This window comes from Mercenaria mercenaria, unplaced genomic scaffold, assembly GCF_021730395.1.
Source record: "Mercenaria mercenaria strain notata unplaced genomic scaffold, MADL_Memer_1 contig_3587, whole genome shotgun sequence".
Classification (NCBI taxonomy): Eukaryota; Metazoa; Mollusca; class Bivalvia; order Venerida; family Veneridae; genus Mercenaria; species Mercenaria mercenaria.
The window spans coordinates 52,385-67,949 of record NW_026461740.1 but is presented as its reverse complement, the minus strand read 5'-3'; the positions used below and the strand labels follow the sequence as shown (position 1 = coordinate 67,949).

The 15,565-nt window shown below is 35.2% G+C and overlaps 1 protein-coding gene across 1 annotated transcript in view; it reads right to left on the bottom strand.

Moving 5' to 3' along the window:
• Positions 1–1,434: 1,434 nt before the first annotated feature.
• LOC128553206 (uncharacterized) overlaps positions 1,435–15,565 on the bottom strand; it is a gene marked incomplete at both ends in the record, with an annotated part of 65,728 nt that continues 51,597 nt past the window's right edge. The window contains one exon of the mRNA XM_053534328.1: positions 1,435–1,659. Within this exon, the coding sequence (XP_053390303.1) occupies positions 1,435–1,659 (225 nt within the window). The remainder of the gene's footprint in view (positions 1,660–15,565) is intronic.

Genomic DNA, 15,565 nt, shown 5'->3' with positions numbered 1-15,565 from the left:
TCGTGGTTTAAGAAAAGAATGTTTAAAGGTTTTACCATGTACAAGTTTATTTAAACCATGAGCCTCTCCCATGGTGGGGCCATTTTTAACCCTAGGGAAATAATTTGAATAATTTTGGTAAAGGACTACTTTACAACGCAACATGTCAAATATTAAAGTTCTAGGCTATGTGGTTTTGTGCATAAAGATCTTCAAAAGTTTTTCCTATATACGTCTATATAAACCACATGATCCAAAGGGTAGGGCCAAATTTGACCCTAGGGAGATAATTTGAACAATCTTGGTAGAGGACCATAATAATGCTACAAGCAAAATATCAAAGCCCTAAGCACTGTGGTTTTGGAAAACAAGATTTTCAAAGTTGACGTCACTTCCTTTGTTATGTTTATTTTGAACCCTGAAGAAGGCTAATGTAGCCGAAACGTTGGTAATAAAATAAAATGACTTGTTTTTAAAACGTTTTTGTAGTTTTGACTTCTTTTAATACTTATATTAAAGTTTTTTTTTATATAAGTCTATGTTAACCCTGTGACTCCCGTGCCATATTGTTCTTCCCTATGTTAATCTATATAAACTATGTGTTCCTTCGGGCGGAACCATATTTGACCCTAGGGTGATATTTTGAAAAAAACTTGGTAGAGGACCACTAGATGATGCTACTTAACAAATATCAAAACCCTAGGCCCTGTGGTTTTGGACAAGAAGATTTTTATTTTTTTCCCTGTATAAGTGTTTATAAAATCTGACTCTTGGGGCGGGGCCATATTTGACCCTAGGAGGATAATTTGAACAATTTTAGTAGACAACCACTAGATGATGCTACACACCAAATATCAAAGCCTTAGGCCCTGCGGTTTTGGACAAGAAGATTTTCAAAGCTTTCCTAGATAAGTCTATGTAAACCGTATAAACCATATTTGACCCTAGGGGGATAATCTAAACAATCTTGACAGAGGACCACTACATAATGCTACACACCAAATATCAAAGCCCTAGGTACATTGCTTTTATACAAGAAGAGTTTTACTTTCGGTTGCCATGGCAACGACAGATCTGTACGGAATACAATTGCTTAAACAATTTTCAAAAAGGACTATCCAAGTAACATCCCTGTGAAGTTTTATTGTAATTAGCCTGGTGGTTTAAGAGGAGATGATGTTTAAACGGAGGTGAGGACGGAAAACGGACAGACACCAGACAGACAGACGGACGGACGGTGAGCGATCATACTAAAACGAGAAAGTGTAAAACAACTTTAACCAAGGTGGGGACGCGGAAAGACGTCGACGCCTGGGTGAGTAGGATAGCTCTCCATATACTTTATATAGTCGAGCTAAAAATGCAATGTCGCTTTTAAGTTTAAAACTATGATAATATGTCAACTGAATACTTGTTTGGGTATTAAGCTTCGATAAATATGTGTTCAATACTTACCCTGGTAACTTTCAAAATAAATCAAACATGTCCCATTCGATCGTTCCGGTACCATTTTTTCCACTCGTCTCGTCCTATGTCCACATTTCTTTTCAAAGTAGTACTTTATTTCATCTGTGCTTACATCATTTCCAAGTTTTGAAATCAAAATGCAGGTAGATTGAGTCACTCTTGTTATGCCAAGGCTTCTTTCTTTATCACATGCTTTCTGTAGCTTCTCAAAATCTTCAATTTAAAACAAGAGGGTCATGGTAGCCATAGATCGCTCACCTGAGTAGACATTTTTGTAACAGGGTCAGGTATGGGAAATATATGTGAAATTTACACCGTATATATAGAGAGAAAAGTTACCAAGCAACCTGGCTACCATGTATTTTGATGAATCAAAATGATTTGAACACTCTTCATAAAGCGTCATCAAAGAACCATTTGTGTGAAATTATTGTAAAATCAGGCCAGCATTTTCATACAAGAGTTTTAAATTTTCCACAGTATACTTATAGCAAAAAGTGACCACACCATCTAGCATCCATGTCAGTATTATTTAAATTTTCTTGGTAGAGGGTCACACACAGATAAATTGTGTGAAATTATTTAAAATCAGACCAACAGTTTCACACAAGAGCAAGATTTTGCTATATACATGTTGGGAAAAATGACCAAAATCCCTAACGGCCATGTTTTTTACCAATCTGAGCACTGTGAGAAGTCCTGGGGGAGGGTAACTCAAGAACTATTTGTGTGAAATTATTTCAAAATTGGACTAGCAGTAAAGGAGGAGATGTTAATTTACGAAAAATACTTGAGGCTTGGTGCAAATTTATGTTTCTGCCTATGAATTGATAATTTATGTGTTATGTACACAACTGACAGCAGCTACTGACAAACTAGATAGAATGTAAAACTACCAGCACTACGGCTACCTGAAAGAGACTGTCAAAGCTACCGTGTAGATGACCTATATTCCTGTATATTCTAAACTACATTGAAATTGCAGAAAATTTAATCTTAATTTGAACAACAGCTTTCCTCAAAATATACTGCCTCAGGCAAAACCTTTCGTTAAATACTTTGAGCTTTCAGGGTTAATTTGGTTTGTTTACATGTCATGTTCAAGGTCCATGCTTTTTCCATGTCACACATGTATAAAGTGGGAAATGTTTTGTTAAAGTTTATCAATCAATTCTGTATTTAATAAAATTAAGATAATAATAGACAATCTGAGGCCATTTCTTAACAACTGCACAATTTTTGTAGTGTTGCTCCGAATATGTATTTACCCCACCCACTTTTACCCAGTTTAAGAGTGTAATTCTTCTAATATTAATCAGAGTATACTGATATACTGTCATTTTTATGTTTATTTAGTTTACAATATCTGCTGAAAATAACACCTGAATATCTCAACTAATAAAAAATGTTTTAGCTTTTTGGTAAAGTTCGTCCATTGAAAATCAGTAAATTTGATCAGACCACTTTGGTATCCAGTACAATTTAGAATGTAACATGTTGTGTAAATGTCCATTGCTTAGTTATTTTATCATGAAAGTTTCAGGTAAAAAAGTAGAACCATTTTTAAAAAAAAATAACAGAAATTGTGTTCCTGGTTGGTCACATGTCAGATTACCCCACCCACTTTAAATGTGAATATCTATAAAAGTCAAAACTGGTAACAGTAATACCTGTTAATGAAACTTAATACATGTAGGTATATTGCCATAAAATACAAATAAAATTAAAAAACATTTTGCGCAGACACCTAACTGGGACCCCCACCCTCCCCACCACCACTACCTTTAACATAGATTTTACACAGGCAAACATTTTGACCAAATTACATGAAGACCAAGAAGACAAGTGCTCGTTGAACACGAATTGTCCCCTTGATGCATTCAGTAGTTGCACAAGGAAAAAAATTATTTGGTCACAGTGCACTGAATGTTCGACCTACTGACCTCAAATCAATAAGTATGGATCATTTACCAGTCATAAGTAAACTCTGTATCAAATGTGTTCTTAGAACAAAGCATTCTCTAGTTATTTTGCCAAAAAAATCTACTGTTTTTTTATCCTAACAAAATGCATATTTGCGATTTGGTTTGATATTTGACCATGTAACTGTAAACATTCATTATCTCCTCTTCTGTGTCCTTATAAATGATAGTTTCTTGTAGTATAAAAATAAAAGATACATCGGTATTTTTGTGTCTTTTGAAAATAGACATGAAATGAATGGTGTGTGTGTGTGTGTGTGTGTGTGTGTGAGCGTGCGAGCGTGCGTGCGTGTGAGTGGTTTGGGGAGCGGGTAAATAAGCGATTTTTTTTTCAATATTTTTCAGTCATATAAATGATGGTGTCTACTTGTAGCAGTCAGTACAATACCCAACTTCATAACTTCATAGTGCTGACTCACTTGAATATTATACATTAGACATGTGATATTATACCCCACCTAGCTAAAGACAAACACTGGGTCCATCGGCCCTAGAATTACCCTCTTGAAAAGTGCCAAACAAGGAAGCTATATTGCCATTTTTCACATCTTTGGTATGAAGCAAACCCACAACCTCCTGCACTCAAAGCAGGTGCTCTACCACTAGCCTACTGAGGCTGTTTTAAAGGAAATGCTTTTTATAAAAAAAATAGTGTCAATGTTGTATTGTTTTAACATACAGACAGTCTGACTTTATTCCTTCCTTTTCTGTATCAAATGCCTTGTTTATCTCCAGTTTGTATTTCAATATCGTAAATTAATATTTTTGCCCTTGTTTCTTGATTTTTTCACACACTTCATATCCTGTTTTGAAATAGCACTTGTCAATCGTAGAGGTACAAACAATTAACTGAATATCATAACTAAATGCCCACGAGTAACATGTCGAGCCTGCCCTTTGACCCTGTGACCATGATATTTGAGATAGAAACCTGGGTTTGGCGCATGACACTCCGTCTCACTAAGGTTATCATTCTTGCAAAATATAACCAAGACCGCTCAATGAAAGTCAAAGTTATGGGCCGGACGAGATCTGACATGACCTTTGACCTTCAACTGTGACTTTGACCTATGAAATAGGAAATTTAGTAGACTAGCCACTAGACTGATGATAAATATATTTCTAAATTTTTCCCCTTTTTGTCGAATTCAATTCCATAGCTATAAAAGTCAGTCTATTTAAGAGATTTTCACAAAGGAATGATGTTAAAATTATCAGTCTGGTACAATCCGAAATGCTCTTAGAGAGCTTATTGGCACCTATGTCTATTAAATTACCCGTGGATAATTTGGTACATCACGCTGATGGTTAAGTGTTAGCTGCTGATCATAAATCTGTTTACCTAACTGATTTTTAATGGTGATTACTGAAGAACCATTCTCATCTAGAATAAACCATTTTACTAGTTTTGAAATCTTTAAGTGCCCTTTTGCAAATATACATGTATTTATTTACAATTATATGTTTATTTTATTAAAAAAAATATTTTAATCAGTAAAATTCTGATACTGAAGAATGGATTTAAAAACAATCTTACAGCATGTCAATATCAAAAGCACTTTTTAAAAGGTTATGTAGCTGTCAAGTTTATTCCAACAATAAAGAAACTGCTTTAAATTATATGTAGCATAAACCAGATTAGGATTGCTACCATATAAAAGTTTTCAAAGATGTTAATAAAACCGAAACGTGTTGTCCCATTGGAAAGCCAGTTAACTGTTTATGTTAAGGAATTGTTACAGATATTTTTGTACTGAGCAGTCTAAACCCATGCATATAAACAAAATTATAAGAAAGCTGTACCAAAATTGAGAGAAACACACAGAAGTGTCAACAAAAATGAGTTCCATTCAGTGATCTCCCAGCACCGTACTGAAGTCACTGCAACACCAAACAAAAAAGGTTTTATTTTCTTAACAAATGTTGATAAGTGAAAAACTATTTAAAGGTCGATGCATATACGGAAGGCTGGCGCACCATTCTAATTCCCAGATATCTAATGCTAATAGCTAAATACCATATTCTTGCTCTCATAATACGAAAAAAGATTTTATAAAATACAGATCTGTATCATGTCTTAGGAGTATGATTTGAAGCACTTGTATGTTCTACCAGTCATGGGATATATTAAGCACTTAGCAATAAGCATTTGACATTTATTGCTTTGCATTTCCCAATTAACAATTAACATTTATAGTTTGACAATTACCGTTTGAAGTCAATATTTGGCATTTAACATTTTGCAAATAGCATTTTGCATGAATTATTTGACATTTAGCATTTGGCAATAAGCATGGCACACCGTCCTTCCATAGCATTGTTTTGCCATCGCATTTGATAATTATGACTCAATGTTTAAGATTAAGCATTTGGCATTTAATATTTCGCATTTGGCATGTGGCATTTTTTTCAAATTGAAGGGCCATGATAAAATGTAACTTCCCAATGCTATACATGTATATTTTGTGCCAAATATCAAATACTTACTTGTGTTTAGAGTATTAAGCATTTTTGACGTTAAAATGAAGTATTTGGTAAACTGTGTTTGCCAACTGGTATAGTGAACAAGCCTCCCGTGAATGAAATTATAGTTACTATAATTAACAAAATAGCAAATTAAGTGGTATAATAAAGTACGATAACCACCGCTTTCAAATAATATTACTGTATAGAATACAGAATATTTCCAAACACACCAGTCCTCTCTACACTGGCGATTAATTGAGTAAATGCATGTCCCTGTAAGTGATATGTAATTGAATGTTAATATGTAAAAGTACCCTTTCAACACGATAAATATTTTGGAACAATATGTCTATTTAACATGATTTTGTTCACAAATCAATTAATATTTATTATAAAACATTTGGCTATGCTAATCTTTTCTACTTAAGATTATACAAGTATGTTTTTCTTGATTTGTAAAGTAGTAGATAACTGAAGTCAACTGAACTATATAGTATGCAACATGCGAAATTTGCATACATAAGAAACTTACAAGAATTATAAGCTTAAAAATATTTCTAACTTCAGGACTTTTCTATCTTTTGTACAAATACCAATTTTGATGTAAATAAAATGTGCATTCATGTATTTACATACAGATTTTTAAAGCTGAAAATCAACCCAATGAATGTGACACCTGCATTAGATTCAGAAAAGCCAAAGACATTGTAGCTAACAGAATACAGGATTGGAAGAAATGAAAGCATTCTGTCAAAAGCAAAATGACAAAATTCTCAGAACAAGATTGCAGATTTATGTCCCTGTATTTGCGGTATTTCACTGTCCTTGAAATATACCACTTTAATATGCATTTATTCAGCCCCTGAACCTAGACATTCATTAATGCACCTAGAGGTGAAACCACTATATTATAATATGTACATTCTGTCTTTTTACGTTCAAGGTTTTAACACAACCAGGTCCGGGGAATACATATTTTCTATTCATTTATTGTTCAGTTGCAACTTAATTCATTATGTCAACTTTATGACATGCCATAAGAAATGTGTATCTATCAGATTCTCCAACCAAGCACAGAGAAATGAATTTTTATCTGATACAAATTTCAACTCAACTGACCCCTGCAGTTGTAAATCCCAGCCTCCAGATGGTCTCAAAGTGTTGCATAAAAAACCCCTGATCTCTATCAGTTAGACTGTGGTCAATTCCTGACATTGATTGATAACAAACTTAAAATTAGGTTTGTGAATTTTTGGATTGTACTAGACTATGATATTGGACATGGGATATAGACTGGCTCAGTTCACTACATTCAATCATAAAAATGTAAATAGATATATCGTAGTCTAGGAGCTAGTCTAGAAATTAAGATTTTGTCTCACTCAAGTTAACATTCATGCAAAATATAAACAAGATTGCTCTATGCACGTCAATGTTATGGTCCGAACAAACAAATCCGGATATACACCAAACAGCCATTTTGACAATTATGTCTTCGTTTCTGTAAATGGACTAGACAAAAAGTGTCGTAATTAACACAAATCACTACATAGTTTGCCAAATCAAGTTAATTTATTCTACTTTAAATTGATAACAGTAAAAACAGGGTGATTAAGCAGACTTGAATAAAAGATTAACTTTGTAAGATTTTCAGCACATTGACATGTTGACATACACTCACAATACTTTATCTTAACATATTATAGTTACTCAAGAAGTAAGAAACATCTACAGTTCATCTTTACATACTAAACTACAACTGTCACTGGAGTGACGAATAATACCACCACAGTATGGTCTTGTCACAGAAGTAGGACACATCGTTTCGATGTAAACATTTATGCCACGTTTCTTAATTTGATACAAACGGGCAACATATCGAGCCCTCCAGCTGTCAAAAGGACTTTGATTTGCACACGACACTCAGTCTCGTTGAATCAAACATTTATGCCAAATAAAAAAGATTGAAAAAAGTTACAATATAACTGTAACAAATAAGGGAAGTTAATCTTAAAAAAGGTCTAAGTCCACATAAAAATCTTTACCAGTGAACATAGGTCATATACATCTCAAAATTGGATTAAACATGCATTTGTACAACGAAAAAGTGGTCTTGATTTTTCCCTACGATCAGTCATAAAAAATACAATATAAGCTATTTATAGTAAAATCACAGGGAAGTTATTCTATTCTCATGATGATGATGGTAAACAATTGTTCCAAGATACATCAAAATCCCTCTATGCATGAAAAAGAAATGCTCCGGACAAATTCATTCATGTATCTAACCTTTGACTTCTAAATGTGACCTTGACCTTACACCTAGGGACTGGCCATTGCGCCCGACACTCCGTCACAAAATGGTTGACATTCACGCCAAGTTACATCAAAATCCCACCATGCATTAAGAGGAAATGCTCCGGATAAATTCATTTTCAATTTGACTTTTGACCTGCAACGGTGACCGTGACCTGTGAGATAGGAACATGAGGTTTGTACATGACCCTCTTACTCACTGAAGTTAACATCCATGCATGTCAAAGTTACGGTCCAGACAAAATCGACGCACGCACGAACGTACGCACATACATACACCGAACCGCCAAAAGTGACAACAAATTCGAGTTCACCACAGGCGGGCTTGACAAAAACCTTTCAAGCAGTTCAAGAGTTGTCAACTTGTCAGAGCGGGCACAAAAATGTCATATGACCTTTGACCCTATGTGTGACCTTGAAACAACCCATCCAAAACATACACATTGTCTCGGTGTGGTGAACATTTGTGCGAAGTTTCATCGAAATCCCTTAATGGGTTCAAGAGTTTCAGAGCAAACATGAAATTGCTAACGGACGGACGGACACCAGCGTCATAACATAATAAATCCCTTTTGGTGGATTGTAGACTTAGTCGAACCTGACCTGTATTTCATGATGTTATACATGTGTACTAAATATTATTTAAATCTTTTAAGCCTTTGATGAGTTATTGTCTGGAAATCATGAAAACTAACGGACAAACAGACCAACTGACAAGCTCACTACTAAATAGTTTGAAGGGGTATAAAAAGACTGAGATAACATAAAATCAAGAAAAAATACTGTTATTATAAATCTCTGTGTGTAACTGCGATTCCCATGTTTCACCATATTAGGCAAATATGATAACAATTTTATACAGAAAAAAAGTACAAAAATATTAAACTATTAAGTTAGACAAAATACACTAAAATGCTGACGTAACATTTCATTCCTATTTCAATAAAAGAACAAGAGCTGTCCAAGGACAGTTTCGCTCGACTATTCAACACCTTGTCAAATAAATGAATAGTAAAGACCAAAAGGGGCATAATTTTGTAAAATTGTTACACAGGGTTAAGAAACCTGTACGATGCATATCAGCTCATAACAATAGACAAAATATGAAATTTTAATTCATTCCCATTAGCGGGTACTGAGATACCTGCTTACATACACAAACTTAACCAAAAACTGCTAAGTCCAAAAAGGGCATAATTTTGTAAATATGCAAAGTAGTGTTATGAAACATCTGCAATGCATGTCAGATCATCACAGAGAGCAAGTGTGCGAAGTTTCAATGCATATCCATTATTGGGTACTGAGATTTTAGCTTACATACAAAACCTTAACTAAAATTTTCTTGGTCAAAAAAGGGGCATAATTTGTATAAAAAGCAAAATAGAGTTAAGAAACGTGAGTAATGCATATCAGATCATCCCAGTGAACAAGTACATTAAGATTTCATCCACTCCCAAAAGTGGGTACTGAGACACCAGCATACATACAAAAACTTAACCAAAAGGTGCTAAGTCAAACAAGAGGGCCAAGATGGCCCTAGGTCGCTCACCTGAGAAACACACTATAACAGTGTAAACATGTTTGGACCCAGTGATTTCATGGAAACAAATATTCTGGCCAATTTTCATCAGGATTGGACCAAAAATGTAGTATCTTGTGTTTAAACAAGTATTTTCTTTGATATAACCTACTGACCTAGTTTTTAACCCCAGACAACTCATATTCAATCTTGATCAAGGCAATCATTCTGACCAAATTTTATGATGATCAATTGAAAATACTGCCTCCATCGCATACACAAGGTTTATCTTTGATTTGACTTAGTGACCCAGTTTTTACCACGGACAACCCATATTCAAACTCGGCCTAGATTATATCAAGGCAATCATTCTTACGAAACATTATGAAGATTAACTGAAAACTACAGCCTCTAATGCATACATAAGGTTTTTCTTTGATTGTACCTAGTGACCTGCTTTTGGAACCTCGATAATCCATATTCTAATTCAGCCTAGATTTTATAAAGGCAATCATTCTGACCAAATTTCATGAAGATCAATTGAAAAATGCAGCCTCTATTGCATACACAAGGTTTTTCTTTTATTTGACCTAATGACCTAGTTTTTGATTCAAGATTACCCATATTCATTCTCGACTTAGAACTTTTCAAGGTAATAATTCTGACAAACTTTCGAGAAGATCAATTGAAAAATAAATCCCCTATCGCATACACAAGCTAAATGTTGACAGACGACAGACAGACAGTTGACAGACAGACAGGCAGACGACGGACGCCGGACGTCGAGCGATCAGGTGAGCTAAAAAGCGGCATAATTTTGTAAATATGCAAATTAGAGTAATTAAACTTGCATGTCAGATCATCAGAGTGATTGTATGTGAATGTGTATGTGAAGTTTCAATCCATATCCATTAACGGGTACTGAGATATCAGCTTGCATACAAAACCTTCACTAAAATTTTCTTAGTCGAAAAAGGGGGATAATATTTTTACAAAAAGCAAAACAGAATTTAGAAACCTCTGCAATGCATGTCAGGTCATATCAGTGAACAAGTACGTGAAGTTTAAATCCATTCCAAAAAGTGGGTACTGAAATACCAGCTTACATACAAAAGCTTAACCAAAAACTGCTAAGTCAAAAAAGGGGCATAATTTTGTAAATATGCAAAGTAGAGTTCTGAAACCTGTGCAGTGCATGTCAGATCATCACTGTGCACAAGTGTGTGAAGGTTCAATACATTCCATAAGGAGATACTGAAATACCAGCTTACATGTAAATTAGAAAAAGTGGACACGACAAAAACGAAAATGTTGTAAGCTCGGTTTGATTGAGCCTATTCATGGACGGTAATGGAAATGCATGCTACTGTCCACGCCCTCTAGCCCCGGGTTGAGAAGAACTCAACATTTACACATGCTAAAAGTACAAAAGGCAATTCTGAGCCATCCGAAGATGTATTCAAACGGCGGTGAACATGGAACCTTCAATGATACACGGGTTGTATCGTGTAATTCCATGAAAAGCGGCGTTTGGTTCCCAGATAAAATAATGGGTTTGCCCCAAACGAGAAAACAATGGACAGAACTAAACAAACTGGAATTTAGAAAGGGGATCTGAGGTTACGGAGCCGGCATATCACAGGAACTGTCAAAAGACAAAATTAAAAAGCAGGCACCATATCCAAGGGGTGATCATACAATACCCAAGGCTATGAAAGCGAGAGTATTTGAACCACCCTGGCTGAAATGGTCATGCTGAGAAACTAAACAGTACCATTAACACGACATAAAGGTCGTGAACGATCTTTGAAATATAACAGCCCTAATTGAATGTACGGGTAGACCTTTTACGGCCGCCACACAGCACAGACAACGCAGCTTTGATAATAAAATACAAAAAGTGGAAACCTCACAGGTCGTTCAACACGACAAAAACGAAAATGTTGCAGATTGAGCCTATTCATGGACGGTAGTGGAAACCCTTAACCAAAGATCTCTAAGTCAAAAAAGGGGCACGCTTTTGTAAAAAGCAAAATAGAGTAATGGAACCTGTGCAGTGTAAGTCAGTTTATCACAATGAATAAGTATGAGAAGTTTTAATCCATTCCCTCAAGTGATTACTGAGAAGCCAGCTTACATACAACGAGAGGGTCATTGACCCTAAAGCGGTCGCCTGTGTATAAGGCTTTATGTGTGTTTGTATAATGTAATGGTACAAATATTGATAGGCTTCTTCTATGTCAGTCGTCACACACATTCTTTTACCTAGGGCAATAGTAAGACAGTACAACTCTGATATCATACGCCAAAAATCAAGGCTCTGGCTATTATTGATTTAGTGAAGAAGATTTTCAAAGTATCTTATATAAAAGCCTATAGTAAGTTCATGTCACATACAGGGGCGTGGCCATTTTGTGACCTTTGGGCAAATATTTGGTCAATTATGGTAGAGTTAAACACTGATATCAAATGCCAACTATCAAAGCCCAAGAGAAAAAGATTTTTAAAGTGTGGTAGCTGAATTAGGTAGCTCATTAAACGGGAACATTCGGACAATTCTCAAAGAGGGGTACCCAGAGATCGTTTTGGAGGAGATGATGTTTAAAGAAATTGTTAATGAAAAGTCACCACGCCCTCTGGCGGCCATGTTTTTTAACGAATCGAAATAACTTTAACAATTTTGGTAGAGGGTCACACAAGGACCATTTGTGCAAAATTATTTTAAATCGGACTAGACGTTTCACACAAGAAGTTTCTTTATATAAATTTCCACTATATACATATAGGGAAAAGTGACCACGCCCCCTGGCAGCCATGTGTTTTGACGAATCACGATAATTTGCATTATCTTGGTAGAGGATGACATTTGTAAACATTTTTTTTTAAAAATGGGCAAGCAGTTTCACACAAGAAGATTTATAAAGCTTCCCCTATGTACATATCAAACCGAGTGAAAGGTTGCCACGCCCTCTGAAAGCAATATTTTTTGACGAGTCAAAATAATTTGAACAAACCTGGTAGAGGTTCACATAAGGACCATTTGTGTGAAATAATTTTAAAATTGGGCCATCAGTTTCACACAAGATCTTTCTTTAATTTCCACTATATACATAAAGGGAAAAATGCCAATGCCCCCTGACGGCCCTGTTTTTTGACAAGTCAATATAATTTCAACATCTTGGTAGAGGGTGACAGAAGGACCATTTGTGTAAAATAATTTCAAAATCGGACCACTGGTTTAGGAGATGTCGTTTAAATATTTTTCTACATTTAACTCTTGCGGCCCCCATGTGCAACCAAGAGGAACCGTTTGAACACATTTGGAAATGGACCACTCAAGGAACATCCAGGCCAAGTTTCATTAAAATCGATTTAGTGGTTTTTGAGGAGAGGAGATGTCGTTTAAACAGAATTGTTGTCGACGGACAGCTTGACGAACGGACGGACGGACGGACGAAGGAGGGACGCAGCGTGGTCACATAACCTCACTATGAGCACTTTGTGCCTATGTGAGCTAAAAACTTAACCAAATCGGGACTGCGACGCAGACGCTGACGCCGCCGCATGGGTGAGTTCAATAGCTTTACCTATTCTTTGAATAGTCGAGCTAAAAATGTATAATTCTGCACTTAAACAGATGCAATATAAACAATATGAAAGTGTACATTTATGAAGCATTGTTCCCGTGCCAAAAAAGAACAGAAAACCATGGGATTATCCCAGGAAGTCCCAGGACTATCCTGGGATAATATCCAGAAAATGTCATAGGAATTCCTGTTCCTGGGATAGTACTGGGACTTCTTACGTCGCTAAATGGGAATGGGACAATCCAAGGACTATCCTATAAACAGGAAAATAATAGGACATCAGAACTATAATTTATTATATTGTCTGGTTCTCGGGAAATCCAAGGAATTCTTGAAGTCAGGATATCCCGGGACAATTGTCCAGTTTTCAGAAAATCCCAGAAATCCCTGATGTCAGGAAATCTTAGGACAATTGTCCTATCTTCAGGAAACCTAGAACCTTGTAAACATGATTTGAAATTCACTTTGGCGGGAAATGCAGTTAACAAATTGACTGATAAATTTCAATACAATTTATGTAAACAGTAAGAGTATTATACAAGATATCATTTTCTAATATTAAAGAATATTTTGCAGTTAAAAAGCATACATCATGTACACAATCTGTCATAGCAGAAATATTAATTTCTTGGCACATCATAAATCAGCTCAAATATGTGCACTCATGGCAAAAATACTAGGCGAAAATACTACTATTTAGTCTAAAGTCTTCAAATTATGAGCTTCATATTGAGCAAAAAGCTCCTATCATTCTATGATCTGTTTACTAGAGTGAAACTGTCTTTGATTAAACATGTACAGATAACCTAAACTGTACTGACACATTTCTGACTAATTTTAAAGAAAAATACATACATGCAAAAAATAACATTGTTTTGTAAAATCATTAAATGAAGGTGTACAGTATTTATTATTTCTAAAAGTTTATACAGAAATAATTTGCTAACTACCACAAATATAGAATTTATTCCTGTTACACTGACAACACCAAAATCACATGTGCTTAATGACACAGATTTTCCCAAAACATGGGTCTTCAACACCAGGATGTAATTAACTTACTAGACCATTACAAGATCTTGTTTCAAATTAAATATCCATTTTCTAATCTGTATCTTAGTCCTGTCTTTTGCCTGTGCATAGGACAATTTTTCCATCAAAAGTCCTGTCTTTTAGTGTTAAAGTCCTGTCTTCAAGACTTTCTTGCAGCCTTGCTATAAGAATCCCAGGATATCCCAGGATAATCCTGGGATTTCCTGAGAACAGAAAAATATGGTAAATGATATCTGAAATTTTACGTTATCGTGAAATTTTTCACGGTCCATATGTCTTCGAGATAAGAAATTTCGACTGTATATTATTCTATTTACTAGATTAAACTTTTAAAATGTAACTGAACGTTTTAACATTATTGTTAAACAGTCATGCGAGATTCATATTGGTTAGACTGATATCAACATCCTTCCCTTCCCATGTGCTTTTGAGTAAAATATTAAGGTCCGCTCTGTTAGATCTGTAGTTAGAAAACAGAACTATAAAGCAATGTTTTCCAAGACGATTTTACATAAAACAAGAGCTGTCCGTAAAACAGAAAATACTCGACTATTTGAATTGTTCTCCCAGAAGTAGGAATATTACCCTAATTGTTAGAAAACCTATTTTCAATACAGTATCTGCATTAGCTTTTGAGGTAAAGAGTAACTTACATGCAAAACTTTAACCAGAAGTTTTAAGTTCACAGGGGACATAATATGGTCAAAATGCATGTCAGAGTCATGGGACTTAATGCTATAACCTAGTTTTATAAACCCAAAGACACATGTAAAGATTCAATTCAATATCTGCATTTGATTTCGAGATAGTAACTTGCATGCAAAACTTTACTCGCATGTTAATCATTAACAAGGATTTTCTAAGTTCAAAAGAGGGCATAATTTGCCCAAAATACATGTCAGAGTTATGGGACTTCACCCAGTGAGGTTGGTAATTGACCTAAAAAAGAATGTTCCGCGCTATATGTCTTGAAGTAATAGCTATATGTACTTGTATGCAAAACTTTAAACAGGATTTTCAAAATCAAAAAGGTGGCATAATGTGGCCAAAATGCATATCAGAGTTATGGGTCTTGACCCAGTGAGGTTGGTACTCACCTCGAAAAAAAGCAAGAGCTGTCGGCGGACAGCAACGTTCGACTATTCTACAGCCATGTCAACTGAATGAAAATTAAAGTCCAAAGAGCGGCATAATTT